Genomic DNA, 23,755 nt, shown 5'->3' on the forward strand with positions numbered 1-23,755 from the left:
AGAAAAAAATGAAATACAAAGAGATAGACAAGAAAAATATATTTTTTATGGTATTTATACATAGTTCATGTATTTTTGCTTGTTTTATAAAAATCAATACAATTATTTTAATGCGGAATTCTTTACCACTGGGAGGTACTTAATAATACACTCTGTACCTTTAAATTTAAAGGCAGAGACCTTAGACTATCATCCCGCAGGCTGTAACTGGCCACCGAGTCACAAAGTTGAGACCCCTGCTTTATTTATTTTGTACATTAGGGGATCACTGTCGTACATTTTATGAACTATTATCTTCAAATGTTTTAACCAGATACGTCAATTTTATTCATTTCAATAAGTGACGTGCTGCTATGTTTGTGTCAGGGTAGCCGCACTCCCATTTAAATCAACCTACATTTTATTCATCATTTGGTTGGCAGAGCAAGAAAGCAATATATAAACTGTAGCATCAAAAAAATAGCGCTACCTCTTTCAAATAAATTAATGAATGGAAAGGTAATCCCCCGTTATGAAAAATAAACTTGCAACGAGAATAAAATTACGCATTAGACTAAAAACGCCTACCAATTTTTAAAACAAAATATTTTTTTTTCCAAATTTAAACAACGAAAGAAACAATCTCGATAAGAGGCTAGTATTTTAATCTACGACTGCTTTATTTTAAAGCAACACAAAGTCTTTATACATGGATGCTCCAACATTGGCACTACAACTCCTTTTTGTTAAACATTTTCAACTTCCGGTTTCAAACAAGCACGCTTTTTTTTTTAAATCTTCTGGAGACGGTTTGTGTTCTGCACGTAAAAATAGAGTGCTCAATATTGCTACTGATTTTTAATGTCGAAAGGTTGGCATGTACACGTTTTGCTGGTAATTTATTACTGTAGCTCTATTCAAGGACATAAAAAGTATATATATTTTTTTCCAACCCCTGCATAATATTTTGTTAATATGTCTTCCACCCACAAAAAAAAATCCCCAGACAATTCATTCCCTAACCCAAAAGCTCTATTTAATCTTAACGTTTGGGGATAATTTAACATATTTTGAACTATTACATTTGACTCTTTCAACCAGATATGTAAATTTTATTGATTTAAATCTTCGTGGTCGCCAATACTTTACTTATTAATAACAATGACAAAGCCTAGGCCCGCGGGCCGGATGTGGCAGAGTGTTCAATTATTCAATGATCATGACATTTCCATGGAAAAGGTATCGTATTGGTATTGATCGATACTACCATGTATTCACTCAGATTGGATTAATACTACAATTCCCAGTATCGCTCACCTCGACTGAGAATTACATGATGCTGTTATTGACATAAAAAACCCTCAGCAAAGTGTTGACAATTCTGTCGTGATTACCTAACTGGAGCCACCTGAGGTAATCAGCTGGTGTGCTGGAACGCGAATTCCTGATTGGTGGAAGCTTTCTACATAAGCTGTCAGCGTCCAGAGATGGACGTTCGAGTGTACTCCTCGTTTCCCTGAGTGAGCCTCCAACATTCAAGGTACCACGATCCCTTTGTGTATTCCAAGTCTGATTCTCGTTGCCTGACCCTTGTCTGTTAAAAGTTACGATCTACTCTTCCGTCCCGGCCACCGACTTACCTGCTACGTTACTCGTCACGCGTTTTCACCACGGAGTTGCCATATCGTCCAAAGAGGCTCTCTGCTACCAAGAGACGACGTCCCAAGCCTGCTCCACCGAACCTTGTCCAAATAAATGCTTTAACTGACGCTATTGGATCCGAGTGCTTGTTCTGGTCCCTGACAGAACACTCGAACCAAAAAATGGATCCAGCGTCATTTTTTCCCACCTCCGAGAAATGCGGAAATGCCGAGCAGGAATCCGCGCTACAGCGCCTACTACATACCGAAGGCGCGGTACAACAGATCGCCCATGACGTATCCACACTGGTCCGGCAAGTACAACGTCACCAACAATTTTTTGAGCAACAGTGCGAAGCTTCCCCGGCAACACAACCACAAGATCCGGTTCCGCCTCTTTCTGATCAGGTCGGCAGTGTTGAACCACGAGTAGGTTCGCCAGAGAGATTCAGTGGAGAGCCCGCCCAGATCCGCCCCTTTCTCATAAATTGCCGATTAATTTTTGATCTACAACCGCGAGCCTTTGTGAACGAAAAGACGAAGGTGGCCTATGTAATAAATCACTTGACTGGCAGAGCCCGCCTTTGGGGAACGGCAGAATACGAACGAGGGGCGACAGCATGCACCTCTTTTAGTTTGCTAAGCCAGGAAATGATTAAAGTATTTGATTCTGGTTCCTCATCAGTCGATGCTGCTCGTTCCATCTTGAACATCCGCCAGGGGAGACGCTCCATTGCCGACTATGCCATTGACTTCCGCACTCTAGCAGCCCAGAGTCACTGGAACGAAGAGGCGCTGGTCGACGCCTACCTCCATAGCTTGTCCGGTTATCTCAAAGACGAATTGGTATCCCACGCTCCTCCGGTAACTCTTGACAACGCTATCGAACTGACCGCCCGGATCGACTGTAGGGTCCAGGCAAGACGCCGAGAGAGAGAAGATCCCAGCCAATCCATCACCAGGCAAAGTCAAGACATGAGTAGGATACCGAACCCCCCAACCACTTCTACCGCACCTCATGAGATGATGGAGGTGGACCGCACCTTTCTCTCCGTCGAAGAGCGCCAGCGAAGGCGTTCCGAACGGTTATGTTTTTACTGCGGCGGCCAGGGACATAGGGTGGTCAATTGCCCGTTAAAAGCCAACGCTCGTCGGATATAGGGGACGTCCGATTGAGCTCGGCTTTAGTATCGTCCCCCAAGACTGATAGACCTGTTCTCCGGGCAAATCTCATTATTTCCGGTTCATCTCAGCCCTTCCATGCCCTGATCGATTCTGGCGCCGAAACAAATATCCTGGATTTGTCACTCGCACACAAGATGGGGATACCTGTTAAAACCCTTCCTAACCCGGTATCAGCTCGGGCTTTGGATGGTCACCTATTAGGCACCGTATCCCAAATAACTGAACCCATAGAACTACAGTTGTCTGGAAATCACAGAGAGAAGATCCGATTTCATTTACTTCACTCCCCTAACCAACCCCTTGTTCTGGGTCATCCTTGGTTGGTGCAACACAACCCCCATTTCGACTGGCGCACTGGGTCGATACTTGAATGGGGCATGGACTGTCACCAAACCTGTCTGCGAGCCGCTCCTTACCCAAATCATCCTGTTTCCACAAGGGCCCCACCCAATCTGTCCAAGGTCCCAGCCTGTTACCACCACCTACGGGAGGTCTTCAGTAAAGCTAAGGCCTCTTCCTTGCCCCCTCATAGACCTTATGACTGCGCGATTGATCTCCTGCCTGGGTCCGCTCCTCCTCGGGGCCGCCTCTACTCCCTGTCCATTCCCGAGAGGAAGGCCATGGAGGAGTACATTTCCGATGCCTTGGCGGCTGGTATCATTCGACCCTCCTCTTCTCCTGCAGGGGCGGGGTTCTTTTTTGTGGGAAAGAAGGACGGGTCACTCCGGCCCTGTATAGATTATCGGGGCCTTAATGAAATCACGGTTAAAAATCGCTATCCCTTGCCTCTGCTTGCCTCTGCATTTGAGCTTCTACAGGGGGCCACGATCTTCACTAAACTTGATCTGCGCAACGCCTACCACTTAGTCCGTATCCGGGAGGGTGATGAGTGGAAGACAGCATTCAACACACCCACCGGTCACTACGAGTACCTGGTAATGCCGTTCGGATTAACCAATGCTCCAGCCGTTTTCCAATCCTTGATAAATGACATTTTACGAGATGTGCTTAATCGTTTTGTTTTTGTGTATCTGGACGATATCTTAATTTTCTCAAAGTCTCTCGATGAACACCGAAAACATGTCCAGCTGGTTCTCCGTCGTCTCCTGGAGAACTCTTTATTTGTCAAAGCAGAGAAGTGCGAGTTTCACGCCAAGACAGTCTCGTTCCTGGGCTACATCGTGGCGGAGGGGACCCTTCAGATGGATCCTGCGAAGGTATCAGCAGTCACCTCTTGGCCTGTCCCTGAGTCTCGGAAAAAACTCCAACAATTCCTTGGTTTTGCCAATTTCTACCGGAGGTTCATCAGGAACTACAGTTCGGTGGCAGCTCCTCTCACGCTTCTTACCAGCCCTAAAGAGCCATTTCGGTGGTCTTCCGAGGCTAATGCAGCTTTCAACCGTCTAAAAACTCATTTCTCTACGGCCCCCATACTCCAGGTGCCTGACCCTGCGCGCCAACTGGTGGTGGAGGTGGACGCCTCAGATGTGGGAGTGGGTGCTGTCCTGTCCCAGCGGTCTGACAAGGACCAGAAGATGCACCCGTGCGCCTTCTTTTCCCGGCGGTTGTCCCCGGCCGAACGCAACTACGATGTGGGGGATCGTGAGTTGTTGGCCGTCAAGCTAGCCCTGGAGGAATGGCGACATTGGTTGGAGGGGGTAACGGTGCCGTTCATAGTTTGGACTGACCACAAGAACTTAGAATATATTAGATCGGCCAAGCGGCTCAACCCTCGCCAGTCACGTTGGGCCCTGTTTTTCACCCGCTTTAACTTTACTCTGTCCTACAGACCCGGATCTCGTAATGTGAAGCCCGACGCGCTCTCCCGGCAATTCCAGAATTCCAATGAAACACCTCAGGATCCCGCAACGGTCCTTCCAGCTTCCCGTATGGTGGCAGCAGTTTCCTGGGATATCGAGTCCCGAGTCAGAGAGGCGTTACCCAATCAGGCGGGCCCCAGCTCCTGTCCCGAGGGTCGACTATTCGTCTCCGAACCCTTGCGGTCCGAGGTCCTCCAATGGGGGCACAATTCTCACTTTTCTTGCCATCCGGGGTCGGCTCGGACTCACAGTTTCTTGTCCCGACGCTTCTGGTGGCCTACCATGGCCAAGGACGTTAGGGAATATGTCTCCGCCTGTCAAGTGTGCGCCCAGAACAAAGCATCCCACCAACGTCCGGCCGGTCTGTTACATCCACTTCCGGTTCCCCGTCGCCCATGGTCCCACATCTCCTTGGACTTTGTGACGGGGTTGCCAGTATCCGAGGGGATGACGACTGTACTAACTATCGTGGACCGGTTCAGTAAGATGGTCCATTTCGTGGCACTACCAAAGCTCCCCTCCGCCAAGGAAACTGCATTGATAGTCCAGCAACATGTGTTCCGCCTCCATGGCATCCCTCTGGACATTGTTTCTGACCGGGGTCCCCAATTCTCATCCGCGTTTTGGAAGGAGTTCTGTCGTCTGTTGGGTGCCTCAGTCAGTCTCTCATCGGGGTTCCACCCTCAATCCAATGGTCAGTCTGAACGAGTGAACCAAGATTTGGAAACGGCACTTCGCTGTATGGTCTCTAGTGAACCGTTGTCTTGGGCTCGGCAATTGGCATGGGTGGAGTATGCTCACAATTCCTTGGTTAGCTCCTCCACTGGTATGTCCCCCTTCCAGTGCGTATATGGGTACCAACCCCCTATGTTCCCTAGTCAAGAAGAGGAAGTAAACTGCCCGTCAGCTACGGCGAACGCACGCCGTTGTCGGCGAACTTGGGCTCGTGCTCGGGCCACACTCCTTCGGGCAAGCAAGGCTCATTCCGTCGGGGCTAATCGACGGAGGAGTCCTGCTCCGAATTACCAGGTGGGCCAGAAGGTGTGGCTCGCATCAGCTGATCTTCCACTGAAGGCTGAGTCGAGGAAGCTGGCTCCTCGGTATCTTGGTCCGTTTCCTATAGTAAGAATTATCAACTCCTCAGCAGTCCGTCTCCGTCTACCAAGATCTATGAGAGTGCACCCCACGTTTCATGTCTCCCGAATCAAACCCGTCAGCCAGAGCCCGTTGGCACCCATTCCACCTCCTCCCCCGGCTCCACGCTCCTTGGACGGGGAGCCTATCTATACAGTGCGCCGCCTGCTCCGCTCCCGACGCAGGGGTCGGGGCTTCCAGTACTTGGTCGATTGGGAGGGATATGGTCCGGAGGAGAGATCATGGATTCCCAGCAGGCAGATCCTGGACCGATCTCTTGTGGCAGAATTCCATCGACTGCATCCTGACCAACCAGCACCACGCCGTGGTCGTCGTCGTAGGTCCAGCGCTGCTACCCTTCCACCGGCGGACCCACCCGCTACCGCCCCTTCAGATGCGGACGAAGGGGTGTCTATTCACTCGGAAGAATTCTGAGGTACTGTGCTGTTTGTTCTCAGTTTACCTGTGGATATTTTTTTTTTTGTGTTTGTGCGCTGCAAACGGATTTATTATCCATCCCCGGGGATCGCTGGTGTGATGGTGACCTTCTGGGGTTCATCGGACGACCTCTAGGCCCTCCATTTTGGATTATTGGTGATGTATTTTGGATTATTCGTAACTGGCCTGTGACTTTTGTTCCTTGGATTACCGGTGTTTCCACGTGACGTGTTTGGATTATTTTTTTTTTTTTCCCTGGGGGACTTCTGGAGCCGTCCCTTGAGGGGGGGGTTCTGTCGTGATTACCTAACTGGAGCCACCTGAGGTAATCAGCTGGTGTGCTGGAACGCGAATTCCTGATTGGTGGAAGCTTTCTACATAAGCTGTCAGCGTCCAGAGATGGACATTCGAGTGTACTCCTCGTTTCCCTGAGTGAGCCTCCAACATTCAAGGTACCACGATCCCTTTGTGTATTCCAAGTCTGATTCTCGTTGCCTGACCCTTGTCTGTTAAAAGTTACGATCTACTCTTCCGTCCCGGCCACCGACTTACCTGCTACGTTACTCGTCACGCGTTTTCACCACGGAGTTGCCATATCGTCCAAAGAGGCTCTCTGCTACCAAGAGACGACGTCCCAAGCCTGCTCCACCGAACCTTGTCCAAATAAATGCTTTAACTGACGCTATTGGATCCGAGTGCTTGTTCTGGTCCCTGACAAATTCGGCATATTCTGCAATCTTTATCCATTGATACTGGCTAGACTTTGCCCACTGAGTCACACTGAAGAGGCGGGCTGTAATTTGATTATCCAAACGTCACAACTACAACAACCAAAAGTATTAGTCACTTCAAAAGAATTCACTGAACTATTATTAGGTATCTTCTACAAGGCTATGAGTGTCTATTTCTGGTCTATTGCCCTTGTCTTAACGCTGTTTCCCGATTTGTGATAATAAATGCTCCCATGCTTGGTGTGATGTGCTCTGCATCTTTCATTTTTTGTGAAGAGTCACCATGTTTGGCATGTCATATACACAACAAAGAAGTTTCAAGCTCAAACGTTTAATCAGAATCTCAAATAATGACATGAGTTAACCAAATTTATGACAAACATTTGGTTATTGAGATTTTGCCTTGCTGGCTCGAAAATGACAGGAGGTGATAATACATATTTTCAGCAAAAACTATGCATAGACTAGAACTCATACCTGTCAACCTGTACGTTTTTGCTGTACAAAGTACGTTTATTATACATTTTAAGACATGTACAAAGTACAAGAAAATCTGTACGGAAAAACGCAAATTTGTCAATTATGGATACCATCCGGTAAACACTGACGGCAAATCAATCAAGTCTAACGAGTTCGCCGCGGTAGCCTTTATCTCGGTATCGTTTTTTTCGTTGCAAACGAAGCGAGCGGTTTGATGCTACTGTGCGCATGCGTCTGCCGCCTGGGGATTTCTTATCATGCATCATTCGGGAAAAAAAAAAAAATATATATATAGTGTAAGATTATTTTGTATTTGGTAAGGGAAAATACGACAGTTTGTACGGGCATGGAGTCGTGGAGGTTGACAGGTAAGAGAACTATAACAAATGGCTTTTAGTGAAAGTTTGCCACCCAATGGTAAGTTTGCAAAGAATTGGTGTGAAGGTAACTAAACAATACCAGCAAGTTTAAATCTGAACAAAGACACTAAACACATTAAAGTTGAAAAAAAAACGTAATTTTTTTTATCACTCACCATTTGAACGTTTATAGTCATGAGGACACTCTGAACTTTGTTATTTGCGAACTTTATATGGCTAAATCCTATAATCCTTATGAAAATGTGAATTCAGTTTGAACTCAGACTGTTTGGCTTTGCATGCTTTTACTGAGAATTATCTTATCTTTGAGCTGTAGAACCACAGAAATATTTTTCAGACGCTTAGCTCGACGGATCATAAAGAGAAAGTATCTGTGTGTGTGTGTTTGTTTTTTAAATAACATTTTTTGAAATACTCTGTTTTAGGTGGCATCTAAAAGAGAGATTGTGTCATGGAAGTCAGTGTCAGTCTGAAACCCTTTCGAGCAGTATTCGACCGGATCGGATCCTCCTCAGCTTGATCGCGACTATGAGTAGTAAGTTAATTACCCTAATCCGTGCTACATGAGCTATCCATTTAGCATGGTAATCATTCTGACATTGTACTGTCTAATTGACTGCTGGGCTGTGAACTGGTTGTAATTGCATCTATTCATCTATCTGATATATATTCCGGGTTAATCCTGGCTTTTCACAAAGATGGCTGACTTCACCATTGATTGTGCGGATGAGTATTTTGGAGGCAGAGATTTGATTTTTTTTTTTGACGCCACGAAAATGCTAATTGCATGCCGTGCTATATATGCTACGTGTGTTGAAGAAATTTGACATAATGTGCGTGAGGCTATGATGAAATTGACATTGCACAGTGCCAAGTATTTGTCAATATCCGCAACATAGTTTTTTTTCTTCCCTTTCCCCCCCCCCCCGGTAACAATCCTTTATCATGTATTGCATTTGCATGGACGAAGACACATGCGCTAGTTGATCCCAAAGGTGTCTAGTGGTTTTGATGTCAAGGTTCTCGTAGGGTTCTGTCACAGCAAACTCAGCAGAGCATGACTTTATGTGCTTTTACAGGGACAGAGCTGAGCTTGAATGAAAAATGGCCTTCTTTAAAGTGTGCCCACAAAGTTGGAAGGTTACGCTTGTCTTCCTATAGATTGATATCTATTCAACTTTTTATGCCAAAGTTTTGTGCAACAGTGTGATGGTTTGCATTGTCTTCTTTTATGTCTTAAACTTGTTTTATGCGAAAACTTTTAATCATCAAATCATATCATTCTTTAATGCCAAAAATGATGGTCATCTATGGTGATAACTAGTTTCTTTATTGCTTTGACTTTTATTGAAAACTTGAGCTTTGTACATTAGCATAGTTGTAATTTGCACCCAAAACTATACTTGTTATCATCTTGGCTAAATGTTAGCTTTGTGTTCCTCTGAAGTTATTGTATTCTTTTACTATGCAAACAAATTGTCATCTTCTTCTAATCCAAAAACTAGTGTTTTCTTCTTCTTTGGGCCAATAACTTGAATATTGTATTGTGTTTTTATTATGTTATGTTTTTTTATGGTTATAGTTTAGTAGACACTCAAGTTTAGGCGTGAAGACAACAAGAGAAGACCGCAACTTCAGATAAGACATTACAACTTGTTCCAAATGCTGGCTCTTGAGCCCTTTCTTTTAATTAAATCTCTCAAGTTACAAAAACAGATTTGCCCTTAAATGTGTTGATATCAAACAACAACATGATGTAAACAGTGCATAATAGTGAAGGTAACAAACAACAGTGAGGTATAATAGTCAAAATAACAAAATGGCATCCTAAGCAAACTTCTTTTCAGACGTCTGGTATTGAAAACAGAATAAACTCATCATACGCCAAAATATGTGGTCATTTTCTTTTGAGTCAAAAGTTCTCTTTTTATGGTTATAACTAGCACTGTATTCTTAATGGTCTTCTGTTCTTAAATCCCAATACTAGCGTACTCGTTTATTGGTTTCCACATTGTTCACTTTTGCTCCAAAAACTAAAATTTAAAACCCGCTACCTTGTGTAAAAATAAGTAATGGTCAAATAAAGTTAATTTGCAGTAAGCTGAAAAGCAGTTCATTTATTTTCAAATCTAATCCAAAAGATTCAGCTCTTTAATGTATTTATGCATCGTATGTCGTATCTTGTGTGAGTTCTGCCGGGGAAATATCAGGCTTGGATCGTCTTCATTCCATGTTCCAGATTCCTGAGATGCTTTGCATGGTGGAGGGGAATGTATTTGAGATTCTTTCAGAGTTCCTGAGTCAATCCTGACATAGTTGTCTGCAAACGGATAACTGTTGGCACAATATTGTCGACTTTCCTTGAATTATTAGATTGATGCTGTTGATTAGAATACACTGCAAATATGAATTAAAATGTCACCACCAACCCTTTTTCTGTTGTTAATTGTACCGTACATGATCTCAAATGATGCAAAGTTGGTCACCCTGGACTAGTCAATAAACACATAAAGATTGTTTAGTAACTCCTCAGGTCTTATTCTTGCCTTAACGGTGACTGCGTTTACATGTAGGGAATAGTCCGACTGGGATCAGAATTTAAATTTTTGGACCTATCTGAACAGATAGTTTACATGTCTAGTGACAAACAAATAACCCTGTTTACATGCCATTTACAAGCAATCCAATCCAATGGATTACTCCAATACCAAATATGCTAAAAAAAGACAAAATAAACTAAAGATGAATACAATTATGACTCACAACACGTGGTAAGCTTTCTCTCCTGGCTTTGATCTCTTTGATCTCCGGCAAAACTAACATAAAATGCGAAAGAAACAAAATGAAAATAAATCCAAACAGCTTGCCAACATCATTTTTGCCGTTCCATGTATTCCGTTACTCCCCAAGCCTGCACAAAATTTAGTAATTTTATTCATATTCAGTTTCTTTTGTCTTTTATTAGCATATTTGGTATTGGAGTAATCCAAAAGTAATTGAAAGTAATCAAGTTATTGTAGCCCTACCTAACCCTGTCGAGGAGGCAAGCACGAGCGGCCTTTTGTCCAAATATACATTTTTTTCTGCTTGTAATTTTGATTTACCGTAAATCCTGGACTACAGAGCGCACCTGATTAAAAGCCTCATGGTCATGTTCCAGAACGAAACTAAATTGTGTCTCTGTATGAGCCACGCTAGATTGAACAGTCATAAAAATGAACTCATTCAGGTGTATTTCTTACAGTTTAAGCCTGGTGCATACATTGCGCCAACCGCGTGGGGAATTCAGCATCAATGCCTTTGGCTGCAGAATACCAACTGTGTATATTTTAAAAGTGCAGATTGGTAAGATTATACTTCAGTACAGTGACATTGAACATGGAGTTTTCACACTTACAATATACTATTTACTCACAAGTGAGTGGGGAATTATAAGGCTACTTTTTGGAAGTTGCCACAGATAGCAGTCTTTTGGTAAACATGTTGGTTAAATTAATTGTAAAATGACTGCGCTTATCATTGCAATTGAGCTTCTATGCATTACTCTGAATTTCTTTAACTGAACATTCATTCATTCATTCTTTCATTCTCTGCATCGCTTATCCTGAGTAGGTACGCGGGGCAACTGAACATCTATTGGTGAAATTATGATGTTTTTTACTATATCAGGGATGTCAAACTCAGTTTGGCTCAGGGACCGGATCCGGACTCTGTTTTCAGGCGGGCCCAATCTGTAAGACAATGTCGACTCCAAATGTTTAGCTCTGCTTTTCAGTATTATGCCTTATCATTCAGCCAAAATTAGAAACCGAACCCTACGTATTATAATATCTTATACTGAGGGATCTGTAGCACAGCGGCTGGGTGGTAAGCACACAGCCCCACGGTGCGGAGTTCCAGGGCTTGATTTCAGCTGTTGCAGCCTCCCCTGTGTGGAGTTTGCATGTTTGCATGGGTTTCCTTTGGGCACTCTGGTTTCCAGAATAGAAAATGCATGTCTGGTTAATTGGCAAGTCCAAATTGTCCCAAGGTGTGAATGAGCGTGTGAATGTTTGTATATCTTTGTGTGCCCTGCGACTGGCTGGCAACCAGTTCAAGGTGTCCCCTGCCCACTGCCCGGAGATAGCTGGGATGGGCTCCAGCACCCCTGCGAACTCACTGAGGATAAGCAGTGCAGAAGATGGATGGATAGATAAGGGATCTTTAGTCAACACAACACAGATACCCACAAACAATAGGGGGGAAAATACTAATGTTTAGCATAGAATGCAGTAACTGGTTTATTTTAACAGTTGAGTGAATGCAGTTTTACACCTGAACCAACTCACAAAGCTATGCAAACTCAACACTATGTATACAATTTTATCAGTCTTTCTTTTTTTTAACATGCCTGCTTAAAAAAAATAATTTATATAAATCCATCACTTCTAATAAAGAAATTATGGTAATGTGTTGTAATCAAGTTGTATACATACATGCCAATCTATTGATATTAAAAAGCGGTAGATTTTAAGATAAATTAGCCGTAGACAATAATACTAGTCCTGAGGCAATTTTTGTTGATTACATTTGAAAAAGTTGTAGATTTTTTTTTTTTTTTTTAAAGCGGTAGCCATTTTTAAGGGGCAAAATCCGTAATTTGGCGTTGAAGTTTGATCTAAGTAGGCCTGTTTTGTCATCTAATCTACAGGCACCTCGTGTCTCCAGCATAACGAAAATTATAAAAAATAAAATGCAAAACCCCTGCACTAGATAAACAGGAACTTATCGTGTTTAGACCTTTTGTAAAATTGTTGTGTTAGTCTTACGTTTGAACTTTAATAGACACTCAAAAATATAATAGTATTACTGAATAGTATTTTTGTAGTATAGAAAAAAATATCAATAAAAAAAATCAAACTGAATTTTTTTTTAATACAGGTTTTATACAGAAGCTCCCTACGAGCATTCGACTCACGAAAAACGGCAGATACGAATTTTTTTTTCAGAATGCCGAAAATATCCGGACATTGCTGTAAGTTAGATTTTGTATTGTGTGCACCTTTTTCCGAGTACAGGACATTACTGTAGTACTTCTTACTGCGGCTACAAGTGTCTGGCGCTGTGAGAGGTCACCCAGCATTCACCCGGAAGTAATGAAATCCGCTTCTTCTTCCTAGTTCGTGTTTAAACATTTTATACTGTATCTCCAGCGCGCTAAGAACGTTGACATTTTCATTGTTTAATGACGTGCATCCATTCAATATGGTTGGTGTAAAGTGTAAAGAAGAGGCGAGCCAATTCTTTTGAAATGAAAGACGAATAAGAAAGCCTGATGCAGTTGAGAAAGTGGTTATATCGCTTTTTTTCGCCCATTTTTTACCACGGCGGAGAAAGTAGCCTAACTCTTAAAGCCCATCTTCCACAAGTAAGTTAAACTTCACTTTAAATCTATCGAGAATATTATTTTATAAAATATCTATTTTTTAGTAAAATACAATACAGGTTACTTTTACAGGCCTTCAACATACTTATATAAACCTTAAACATAGAAAATACAGCACGGAAGCAACTTACAAACAAATTCAACTGACAAACGTTCGTCCGTAACCTAGCTCGTTTGTAAGTAGGGCAGCGTCCGTACATTATTGTGAAATATTTAATATTGACAATGTATCCACAATATCCTAATAAATAACACATTATCTCGTTTTATAAGATGGATAACACAATATTATTATTTTGTTTGTGTGTGTTTAAAGTCAGAAGACAAAAAGCACTGCACAACAATACAAACATATTCAGTTTAATTATATAATATTCCAGAATAGCACATCTCCTTTTAATTTCAGATATAGGAGTCGTAGAAATATGCACAGCGATACTGAAACATCAGGTTAATTGAGAGGGTACATCGAGGGCTTGTGTCTGTTGATACTGAGATTAAGTCATACCCAAAGTCTAAAACCACAGAGACATACATTACAAAAACAAACCAAAATGTCTTTGTAGACATTCAGTCATTATCATAATTATTGCAGATCAAAGATTGCCATAGCAATTCTCATCGCAGTCCAATCCTCCCGCTCAATGTTCTCATCCTTGATTTCAAAGGGGTGAAAAGTCCCATTGCATATTGCTGGTTTTCATTCCCAGGGAATGATTGAACCCAAAACAAGAGAGATAAAAAGAAGAAAAAAAACAGTTTTTGTTGGTTTGTTTTGCTCTTTTGGAGTCCATTCCATATATTTTTGAACACAGACCATCTCTCTTTGGCTAATCAAAGCCAATGCCCGCGTTCCCTTATGGCTTTAAATCAGCTCTTGTCTTTTCCTGAAATGTGTCACTTTGTTGGAAGACAAGACAAACTGTAAGTCGGACTGAGAGAAGAGCTCGAGAGGGCAGCGAGATAGAGAACGTTATTCGGAAGACGTGCGTGACCAAAACTTGAAGCTCACAAAGGTCATTCTCGGATTTGTGGGGACACGTTTGAGCTTTGTTCCCCCCCCACTTCTTTTTTCTCTCAGTTACATTTTCACAAACATACTGTAGTTACATTGGTAGGATTCACCTGGGATCAATGTCACAAAATGGGATTGGGTATTGTAAAGATGCGCTAGTTCAAAATTATAAAATCAATAAATTGTTTGTTTTGGAAACGAAAAGACAAGACCAACAAAAACAGACAATGTACACTACTGTTCAAAAGTTCGGGGTCAACCAGAATATTTTTTGTTATCCAGGAAAAAAAAACACACTTTTTTTTACCAAATGAGTTTTCCTATGTCTTTTTGCCCAAAATAAACCCCCTTTTTTGTTGGCTAGCCTCAGTTACGGCATTTTCTTTACGACTCTGCCTTGAAGGATAGTCTCTCGGAGTCGCCTCTTCACAGTAGTTCTCGACACTGGGGTTTTGTGGGTACTATTTAATAAAACTGCTAGTTAGGTGTCTATTATTCAAACTGGAGACTCTAATTTACTTGTCATCCGTTGAGTGGTTTCTTCTGTTTCCTGCCAATTTCTCGCATGGAATAGCCTTCATTTCTTAACACAAGAATACAATGCCGAGTTTAATATAAAATTATCTTTTTGTGTCCATTTGAAAGTTTAATCACACCCACAAATGTGATGCTTCAGATACTTGACCAGCTCAAAAGAAGGTGAGTGTTATTGCTTCTCTGACTAACTTAACTATAATCAACTGAGCTAAAACAATTCCACAAGGGTTCTAATCATCTATTAGCATTCTAACATAAGCAAACACAATGTACTATTAAAACACTGGTTTCCTAGTTGCTGGAAAGGGGTCTCTATACACTTATGTATATATTACATTAAAAAAACAAATATTTGCAGCTAAAAATAATTTACCATTTTAACAATGTAAATGTTGTATTTCTGATTGGTTCGATCTTTATTAAAAAAACAGTGATTTCCCTTAAAAAATAAGGAAAATTTGGAGCAACCCCAAACTTTTGAACGGTAGTGTCTATTGAGAACTATTGAATGAATACAAAATACTTTGCATTCTACGCTTCTCAGAGATTGTACGAAATGTATCAACATAGTATCCATTTAAAATGATGAAACTATGGCACACATTCAAAATAAATAACACAGATGATAAGCATAGAAAGAACACTCTTGAATTGTTGTCCGAAATTTCCCATTCTGTGATAAACTGCAAGAGGAAGATAATGGGTCGGTGATCAGTATTCTTTATAAAGATGGTTAATTTCAAGATGTGAAGCGTGTGAATATTATGAGTAGTTTTTACTATCTCAGGCCGTAATACACGCTCGTATTCTCTTTTCCCACTGGAGTGAATAGAATTACTGACTCATCTTTATCATTTGCATACATTAAGGAGACAAAATAGAGCGATACTTTCTGAAGAATCAAAGTGGAAGTCAACCCAAAGGATTTCCAAACTTTGTTGCACGGGCTTCAGGTAGTATAAACACAGCATTTTGTTTTGTGGAATGAGTAAAGAAGGAACATCTACTGATTTTTCTCTTCCCTTTGGGGGCCCTTTGTTGAGAATGTTGTTGAATGAAGAATGACCAATTATGGCTCTGCCTGAGAAAGCAGAGGAATCTATCCTTAGTAGGGTCGCGGGGGTGCTGGAGCCCATCCCAGCTGTCCTCAGGCAGTGGGCAGGCTCACCCTAAACTGGTTGCAGAGAAATCTAGAGCTGGGTAATCCATCAAATCTGTTTATTAATACATTATTTTAAAAAATTACAAATTCAAACGGCCCAGATGGTGAAACCAGGGGTAGGAATGTTATACGTAGTTTAATTTGTGTAACCTAAAGCTGGAGATTATTTTCAAATAATATTCACCATATTTTCCGGACTGGAAGATGCACCTAAAACCCCCAAATTTGATAGTGTTCTGCCTTTGAGAAACATATAGAATGGTCTTCGAATGTCCTTTTGTGGGAAACATGTTAATTGTTTGTTGCTAAAATTAATTTTAGTGGTGAAAATAGATGTCATAATGTTAATTTATGTTATGTTATATGTAAATTATTTAAATTATAATGTATATTTTTATTTCTTATGCAACCTTAGCTGTTGCTGTAGTTTTAAATACATAAGCCTTATACTGTATATAAAAAGTATATCACAGAAGACTAAATTTGGGGGGTGAGGCTTATGATCTTGTGTGCCTTATAGTGCAGAAAATAAGGTAATTGTGACATTTAATCAAGTTAGTCAGAACTTTATTTTTCTCTTCTGTGATTATTTTTCTCTATGCCTCAATTTTTGAATCTCTCCCTCTTTTTCTCTTTCTTGTTATATTTATTGCTCTATTTCTTTTGCAGTCTTTTTCTTCCTTTCTTTTCTAATTTTTTCTTCTTTTGTTGTTTTTCTTTCTTTTTTTTTTTGAATGTTTACAGCCCTTCGAGACTAATTGTGACTGAGTGCTATCATTGATTAAACTCATAATTCTTCAGACTCACCGGGAAAGTTGAGGGTATATTTCTGGGCCATATCACTAAGATTTTTTTTCCTTTATAAATATAATGTTTAAAAGGAAATTGTGTATTAATTAGCACCACCTAGTGGTAAAAAACTTCAATCATTAAAAAAGAAAAAAAACATTAATTCAAATAATTAACAAAATTACATCAACTATAATATTAACATACTTCTTTTTAAAAATGCTGTCCGGAGTTTGAAAATGTTCTACTTGCTTCTGGCTTAAATCATCATTGAAGCTTCAGTCAACCTGGTTGTGTGGCACGTCCAAGTACCTAGATTTTTTAGACGTGCTGGAATAAACTTTTCGTTCATCTTTTATGGGGTTTGGGTTGGCGTTTGGACTGTATTTGAAACAGATCTTTTCTTACTTTCCCAATTTACATTCTACACTAACAGAAAACCGCAAGCACAAGGATATACTTACTATCCACTCTATACAACAGGGGTTCGGGAAGCTTTTTGACCCAAGGAGCCATAATAGCAAAATTTTGAATTTTCAATTTTTATTTTTTTCTGAGAGAGCCATACCATATGTTTCAAGACAAATTTCCGCCCTCCAGACAAATCTAATTTCTCAGTGCATTTCCTTTCACTGTGTGACGTTAGATGATTTAGTAACATTTATGAAAAAATAATAATAGCCTGTGTCCTATTTCAACAAATATACCACTTTAAACTTGTCTCCTTCCCACAATTACTTCATTGAGTCTCATTTTGACCTTAATTTTTGTCATTGATAATGGTATCAAAACAAGGTGCAAGCACAGGTTCTTTTCTAAAAATGTCACAAATTACTGCAAATGAGGGTGCTGACGTACAGTATTTCCCTGCGGTGCATACGGTGCTGGGTAGACTGTGTATTGCTCTGCCAACCCCTACCGCTCACCCAATCAAATTGCTCTGTGTGCTTGAGCAGTTTTTCTGTGGGTTTTATCATTAAGTGTCTGAACAGTGAACCCAAATTCCTTAATGAGATTCCATATAAACGACTCCTTAGCGTCATAGAGCTAAAACTGAGTCTGTTGGAGTGACACCGTGACTGGAAATTAGTGGGGATATGCTCTTTATATATTGGCCCGAACCTTCCTCCTAATAGTATTCAGTCCGCTATGCATACACTTTACACACCATTGCTGTTTAAAGAATTATACTGCTATAAATGGAAATTGTATGTCTAAGATTTTCTCTCCGAGCCCTACTTGTTCATGAAAAGAGCCATACATGGCTCGTGAGCCATCGGTTCCGACCCCAGCTATCCAACATATAACTGGTAGGAAATTAAAAAAATCTAGATTCTACCTCAAACTGCAATTTATGGTTTACTCACAAAAAAGTAATATCATTTTTGTAAAATATTCTCTTCCACGTTTCCTTTTCCAAACACTGTGATTAGTTACAGCAGTGCGTACCCCCTTGAGTTTTATTGAAGTGCTCATTTCAAGATTGAACGCGTTTTATTTGTGTCTCCGTGTCAGCGCTAAACGCAGCCGTGGTTTCTATTTAGCACGCCGGTTTGAAAGTCCATCAACTCCACGGTTCCTCGCTGCCACATTCACAGCCGTTTAATATTCTTTGTTGTCTGTAAACCTCACTGGGACACTAAGGCAATGTTTTAATGTTTCGAGCAATGGCCGGAGCTTGAATAGTCAATTACTCTACAAGGTATCCTGGCTGCGTGGGTGGTTTGTTTGAAGAATCGAGCCTCGATTCATAGCATCAAAGAAAATCGGTCTGCTCGGGCTGTTTCGAACCGGAACATGTTTTTTAATGGCTCCGCAAAAATACGAAAATCTGTCGTCCACGCACCTGGCCTGTGAGTTCTCCCAGAACAAAAATATTTTGCTGTTTCTTGCAGGCCCTGGAGAGGTTTTTTGCAACCATCACAAGTCTCTTGTTTGCATTTTATCCGATCTATCGATCATTGTATCCCGTGCCCTTTGTTTCTCTCCTCTGCTGTCTTGCCTTCCTCAACTTTTAATTAACTTGCTTTTTCAAACATCACTTGACTTTTTCCCTGAACAACTTACTGATTTCCTTTTTTAAACATTACCAAGGCAGTCTTAATGTCACGTTTAATGCCAGGTAGTTTGAACATTCTATTTTGCCATATTTCTACATGTCATTTTGCCGTCTTGACAACTTGCGGGGGGCATTCTTCTGTCCTCTTGAGACTTCAAATATAATTTCATCTGTAAACTGCATGGAAACGGTGGGCAGTCAGGGCCTGCAAGGCATTCTCTGCTGGCCTAAAAAACATCTGAAACGTGATGTTGATTATATTTTGTCTATGAATACGTGTTGAATAATTCCAAATTATCTGTCAGTTTATTGTCATTACTTTTCCTTTGGTTGTGCTGCTTTAGGATGTGCGCTTTCATATTCAAGCATTTAACCAAGCACATTTCAATCAATACTTGTTGCCAGGGTCAGACACCTATCATTTTCTTTGAGTATATCACTGTGCTCTCGTTAACATATGACAAAAACAAATACAAGCAAAGGTGGCGTTTCGTAATTAAAGTAAAACTTGTGAACTATGCGATAAATAGGATGTGGAATTCGTGATCCAGTATATCTCGTTTTTGAAACTCATGACGTATTCCATATGTTCCTCACTGGAGACTCTGAAGTCACAAGGTCAGCGTCTTTAGACACCTTGATGCCATAAATATAACTTTGCATATCATAATTGAGACCATTTTTTACTGACTTTTGAGATAAGTTTGCATCATCCGGAGTAATTGATACAGCTATGCTGTCAAGAATATCCATTAAAGAGTCGCCAGCCTATTTGCGCCTCTTGTGATACATGGATACCGGAACTATAGTGGGCGTGGCTTAGCACTCGCTGTTGGATCTATGAATTATTAAATGTTCATGATCTTGTTCGGTATTGATCGATACTACCAGGTATTTATTTGGATCAGATCGATGCCCCTTAGAGAAAGTGAGCCAGAGGGAGTACGGCAATTAAGTGAACTGACATATATTTACCTGCATGAAAAAAATTGCAATATTTGCGACCAAATTAGTGTTAGAAGTCTGGATTGACCAAAAAAAGAAAAACCTTCGTAAAATGCCCTTATTCTCCTACGCAGAGCTTTGCTCTCTCTATGAACAACATGGCTAAGGATAGCAGCAGTATCTCTTCCATTTTCGCTGATATCTACACACAAGGGTTACGACACAGTCCCACCAAGGCATCCATTCAGACAGCTCCATTTTTGAGGGTGATTCTTCCAAGGTGATTTGATAAAGCGAGCGGGGTGGATAAGCTGCCAGACATCATCGGAATAACAAGTGCTTCTGCTCAGAGGCTCCTCTGGCTTTGATGTTTGCCTTCAAACCCGGCTTTGTGCTGACGGCAGATGCCGAGTGAAGTATACACCTCTGCTCTTTTTTCAAATGGCTCGGTTCTGATCCACTCTGGATTGAAAAGTGTGACCCAGTTGTTCGTTGGTAGCCTTTAAGCTCGCTTTCTAATGATAAATGATCAACCGATGGGTAGAAAGACCGGAAGGAGAATGCCAATTGTCTCTTTTAGTGTCTCAGATTTTCATTTTTGGGGACAAAATCCTTGCTGTTTTGATGCAAATACATGTCGTATTTATTAGTGTACAACTCGCACACAGGTATTTTGCGCACTGCTTATATTTAATAAAAATCACTATAAAATTGTGTTTCTTTTTCTCTGCTCGAACTAAACTAAGTGATGAACGTTGTTGATTATACATGTAACCACGATATAAATAATTTATTGCTAACGTTAACCGGGGTCCTCAAAAAATTTCTTGTGAGGGCTGCATATTTGTTCCCTTTTCTGATAAGGGGCCAGGGTCAATTTCTAGCAGAAATAGTGTGACGATTGCAGGAGTGCCTAAATGTAAAAAATGTATTGTTTTCCTAGAAAGCCACAATCCTGTAACCCTTCTGAATTCTTCACAAAACAAAAGTCAAACACTAATGATCACATAAATGATAACAAATTAACCCTATTTGGATTCTTCAAAGAATATAAATCAGAAAATACATAACAACACTATTTATAAAATAAATAATAACCGTATAACACTCAGTGGGTTCTTTAAAAAAAAGTCCATGGAACATTAACTTTCTGTTGTGCTGTGTACATTCTTAATAGGTCCATGTTTAACTTAGAGGTCACCGAACCATCAGCGCTGAAGATGTCTTTCAAAAAGACCGTACATTTGATCTCATCATTACACTATTTTCAGTCACGGTACCAGAGACGAATGTTAATTTGGTTGTACGTTTCATTGTTACATGTGAAATGCATCTTCGCCTTCTTTAGTTGGTGGCACGGCACGTGATTTAGTCGCACCATCATTTATGGAAATATGGGAGAGTCAACAGAAGAGACAGCAACTTAGAAGTACAGACGCCCCTCTACATACAATCTACTCTAGTTACGAGGGATTTGAAATGTCTTTCGAGCAAACATCTTTCCTTACATATGAGAGAAAATCCAAGTTACGATAATTTCCAGATGCTACCACTAGAGGGCTGAGTGATTGAGATGATTTTGGGAGGCCAGGAATGGATAAATTCGTTTTTAGATAGTTTTTATGGGGAAAATTTGCTTGAGATATGGATAATTTTGTATAGGCGCAAGATCCAGGATCTTGTATGAAGAGGGGCAACTGCAGTGCATTTTAAGCAAAACAAGTTATTTACCAGCAGACATTGTAAATTCGACCACATTTGCAGGTAAATTGGTCGCAGTGTCGAGCCCTTTTCAAAATACCGGATAAGAAATACTGATGGTCATTGAGTGACATACAGACTTTTCCAGTATTCGCCTATCCCCATCTTGTTTTGACCTGATTTGACCCTGGATTCCAGTTGACATCCTGACTCTTTGAGCTGTTGCATCTTTCATTGAGCTTTAACTGACCTTGATGATTAGCCGAGCCGGTTGGCAGATGGTGCGCGGAAATCCAGCAGGGTGGTGTAGTCACCAATTTCCAGGAAGCATGGGCTCATGGGTCAGGATTACCGAGTTGAAACGGTTTCATAAATGATGGGGTTTATCATTATAAAATGCTAACAAACCCGACTTAATGGTCACAGTGAAAGTAACACAACTTCGAAAGGACTGTGTTAAAGACAATGGTTGGGACGGGCAGGGGAAAGTTTTAAATGCGGGGGGCCCAGGCCTGTCATTCTGTGGTGTTAAGGGTGGGAGTAGGGTCCAAAGGGATGAGACTCCTCTCTCATCTCGTTGTCAGCTGATGGATTGCTCACCCTTCAATAGCTCATCATTGAAATAGCGGACCACGAGGGCTATATTCCAGGGCGTCCTCCATGCATGATGGGTGACTTTGTTTTAAGTGTCACAGTTGACCCCTGACCCACCCTCAGTCTCCTGTGCTACGAGGCGTCAGCCTTGGGAGCCTCTTTCCGGCCATTTTTTAAGGTCGGGGAATCGGATGTTTTTGTCGTCTTCCTCGGTGGACTCACCGGCTCAATTGTTAGCTCGTGTAAAGATGGCTCCTTATACATCGCCACTGCACAGTAAAGAAACACTGTAATTACTGTTAAATATACACACTTAGTTGTTATGCATTTGAATAAGACATGGATAGGCATTTAAAATTCAAGAACATTTCTTACAGCAATTTGGACAAATTATGTAAAGCAGCGGTCGACAACCACCGAGCTACAGTACGTGGCCATGGGTTGTTTGGTACCGAAAGTTAAAAAAAATTGCTTTTGCTATTTTATTATAACCATTAATGCATGCTTTATTTTTTTTCGGTAAGTAATAAGTTTCCTACCATATTTAAGCAATAATTGATCTATTGTCAAATCCTGCCGAACACATATGCTCAACATCTGATGCAAAGGGAATTACATCCAGATCGCAGGAGGAAGAATGCACTTGATAACAATGGAAAAGGCATTTAGTACCTAGCATTTGGGAAAGAGCTTTTTGGTAAAAAAATCGCGTGCATAAAAACCTTTATAACAAAAAGCAAGGGTGATTTTTTTCTTCTTTTGGCACATCCCAGCACTCAACGATTTGTATTACCGTATTTTCCGCACTATAAGGCGCACCTAAAAGCCTTTATTTTTTTCAAAAGCTGACCATGCGCCTTATAATACAGTGCGCCTTATTTATGGATCAATTTTAAAATTGCAAAGTTTTCCAACTAACTTGCAGCCGCCGACTCGATTTTCCCGCGAACGCCAAGTAGTACGCGGTGTATGCTGGGATTTATTTACCGGCGTTTCATTGGCTAACCAATGTGTCAATCATCATTTGAATCAATCACTATTGGCTAAAGTTATTCGGAGGTCAAGGGGCGGATCCTTTTTATCATTTACAGGCTGGCATTGGCTTAAACGGCAACACAAAGCCTGCAATTGGCCAAAACAACGGTGTATGCTGGGATTTATTTACCGGCGTTTCATTGGCTAACCAATGTGTCAATCATCATTTGAATTGATCACTATTGGCTAAAGTTATTCGGAGGTCAAGAGGCGGATCCTTTTTATCATTTACAGGCTGGCATTGGCTTAAACGGCAACACAAAGCCTGCAATTGGCCAAAACAACGGTGTATGCTGGGATTTATTTACCGGCGTTTCATTGGCTAACCAATGTGTCAATCATCATTTGAATCGATCACTATTGGCTAAAGTTATTCGAAGGTCAAGAGGCGGATCCTTTTTATCATTTACAGGCTGGCATTGGCTTAAACGGCAACACAAAGCCTGCAATTGGCCAAAAAAAGATGAATGTTTATGGCACGTGGCTGACGGCATGGAGAAAGCATTTTTTTCTATTCTGTATTTGAAATTATTTTATTCTCCTGGATTTACTACCCTCACGGATATAAGAGGACATTGGCTGCACGTTATTATGAACACAACGACTTCGGTGAGCTACTTCGGGTTTTATATTGTCCCTGTATCTTGTTTCAGACTGAACTCGATGTTTCTGTGATAAGCGTTGCAGATAATGGATGGAATGGAGT

At 41.0% G+C, this 23,755-nt stretch overlaps 1 protein-coding gene across 1 annotated transcript in view; it reads right to left on the minus strand.

Annotated features, from left to right (window-relative positions):
• Positions 1 to 13,556: 13,556 nt before the first annotated feature.
• fgf11b (fibroblast growth factor 11b) overlaps positions 13,557 to 23,755 on the minus strand; it is a 68,993-nt gene continuing 58,794 nt past the window's right edge. Inside the window, exon 5 of the mRNA XM_088320575.1 lies at positions 13,557 to 22,283. Within this exon, the coding sequence (XP_088176701.1) occupies positions 22,147 to 22,283 (137 nt within the window). The 3' untranslated portion in view covers positions 13,557 to 22,146. The remainder of the gene's footprint in view (positions 22,284 to 23,755) is intronic.

Source organism: Urocampus carinirostris, chromosome 17 (genome assembly GCF_059441175.1).
Source record: "Urocampus carinirostris isolate Australia breed hairy pipefish chromosome 17, RoL_Ucar_1.0, whole genome shotgun sequence".
NCBI lineage: Eukaryota > Metazoa > Chordata > Actinopteri > Syngnathiformes > Syngnathidae > Urocampus > Urocampus carinirostris.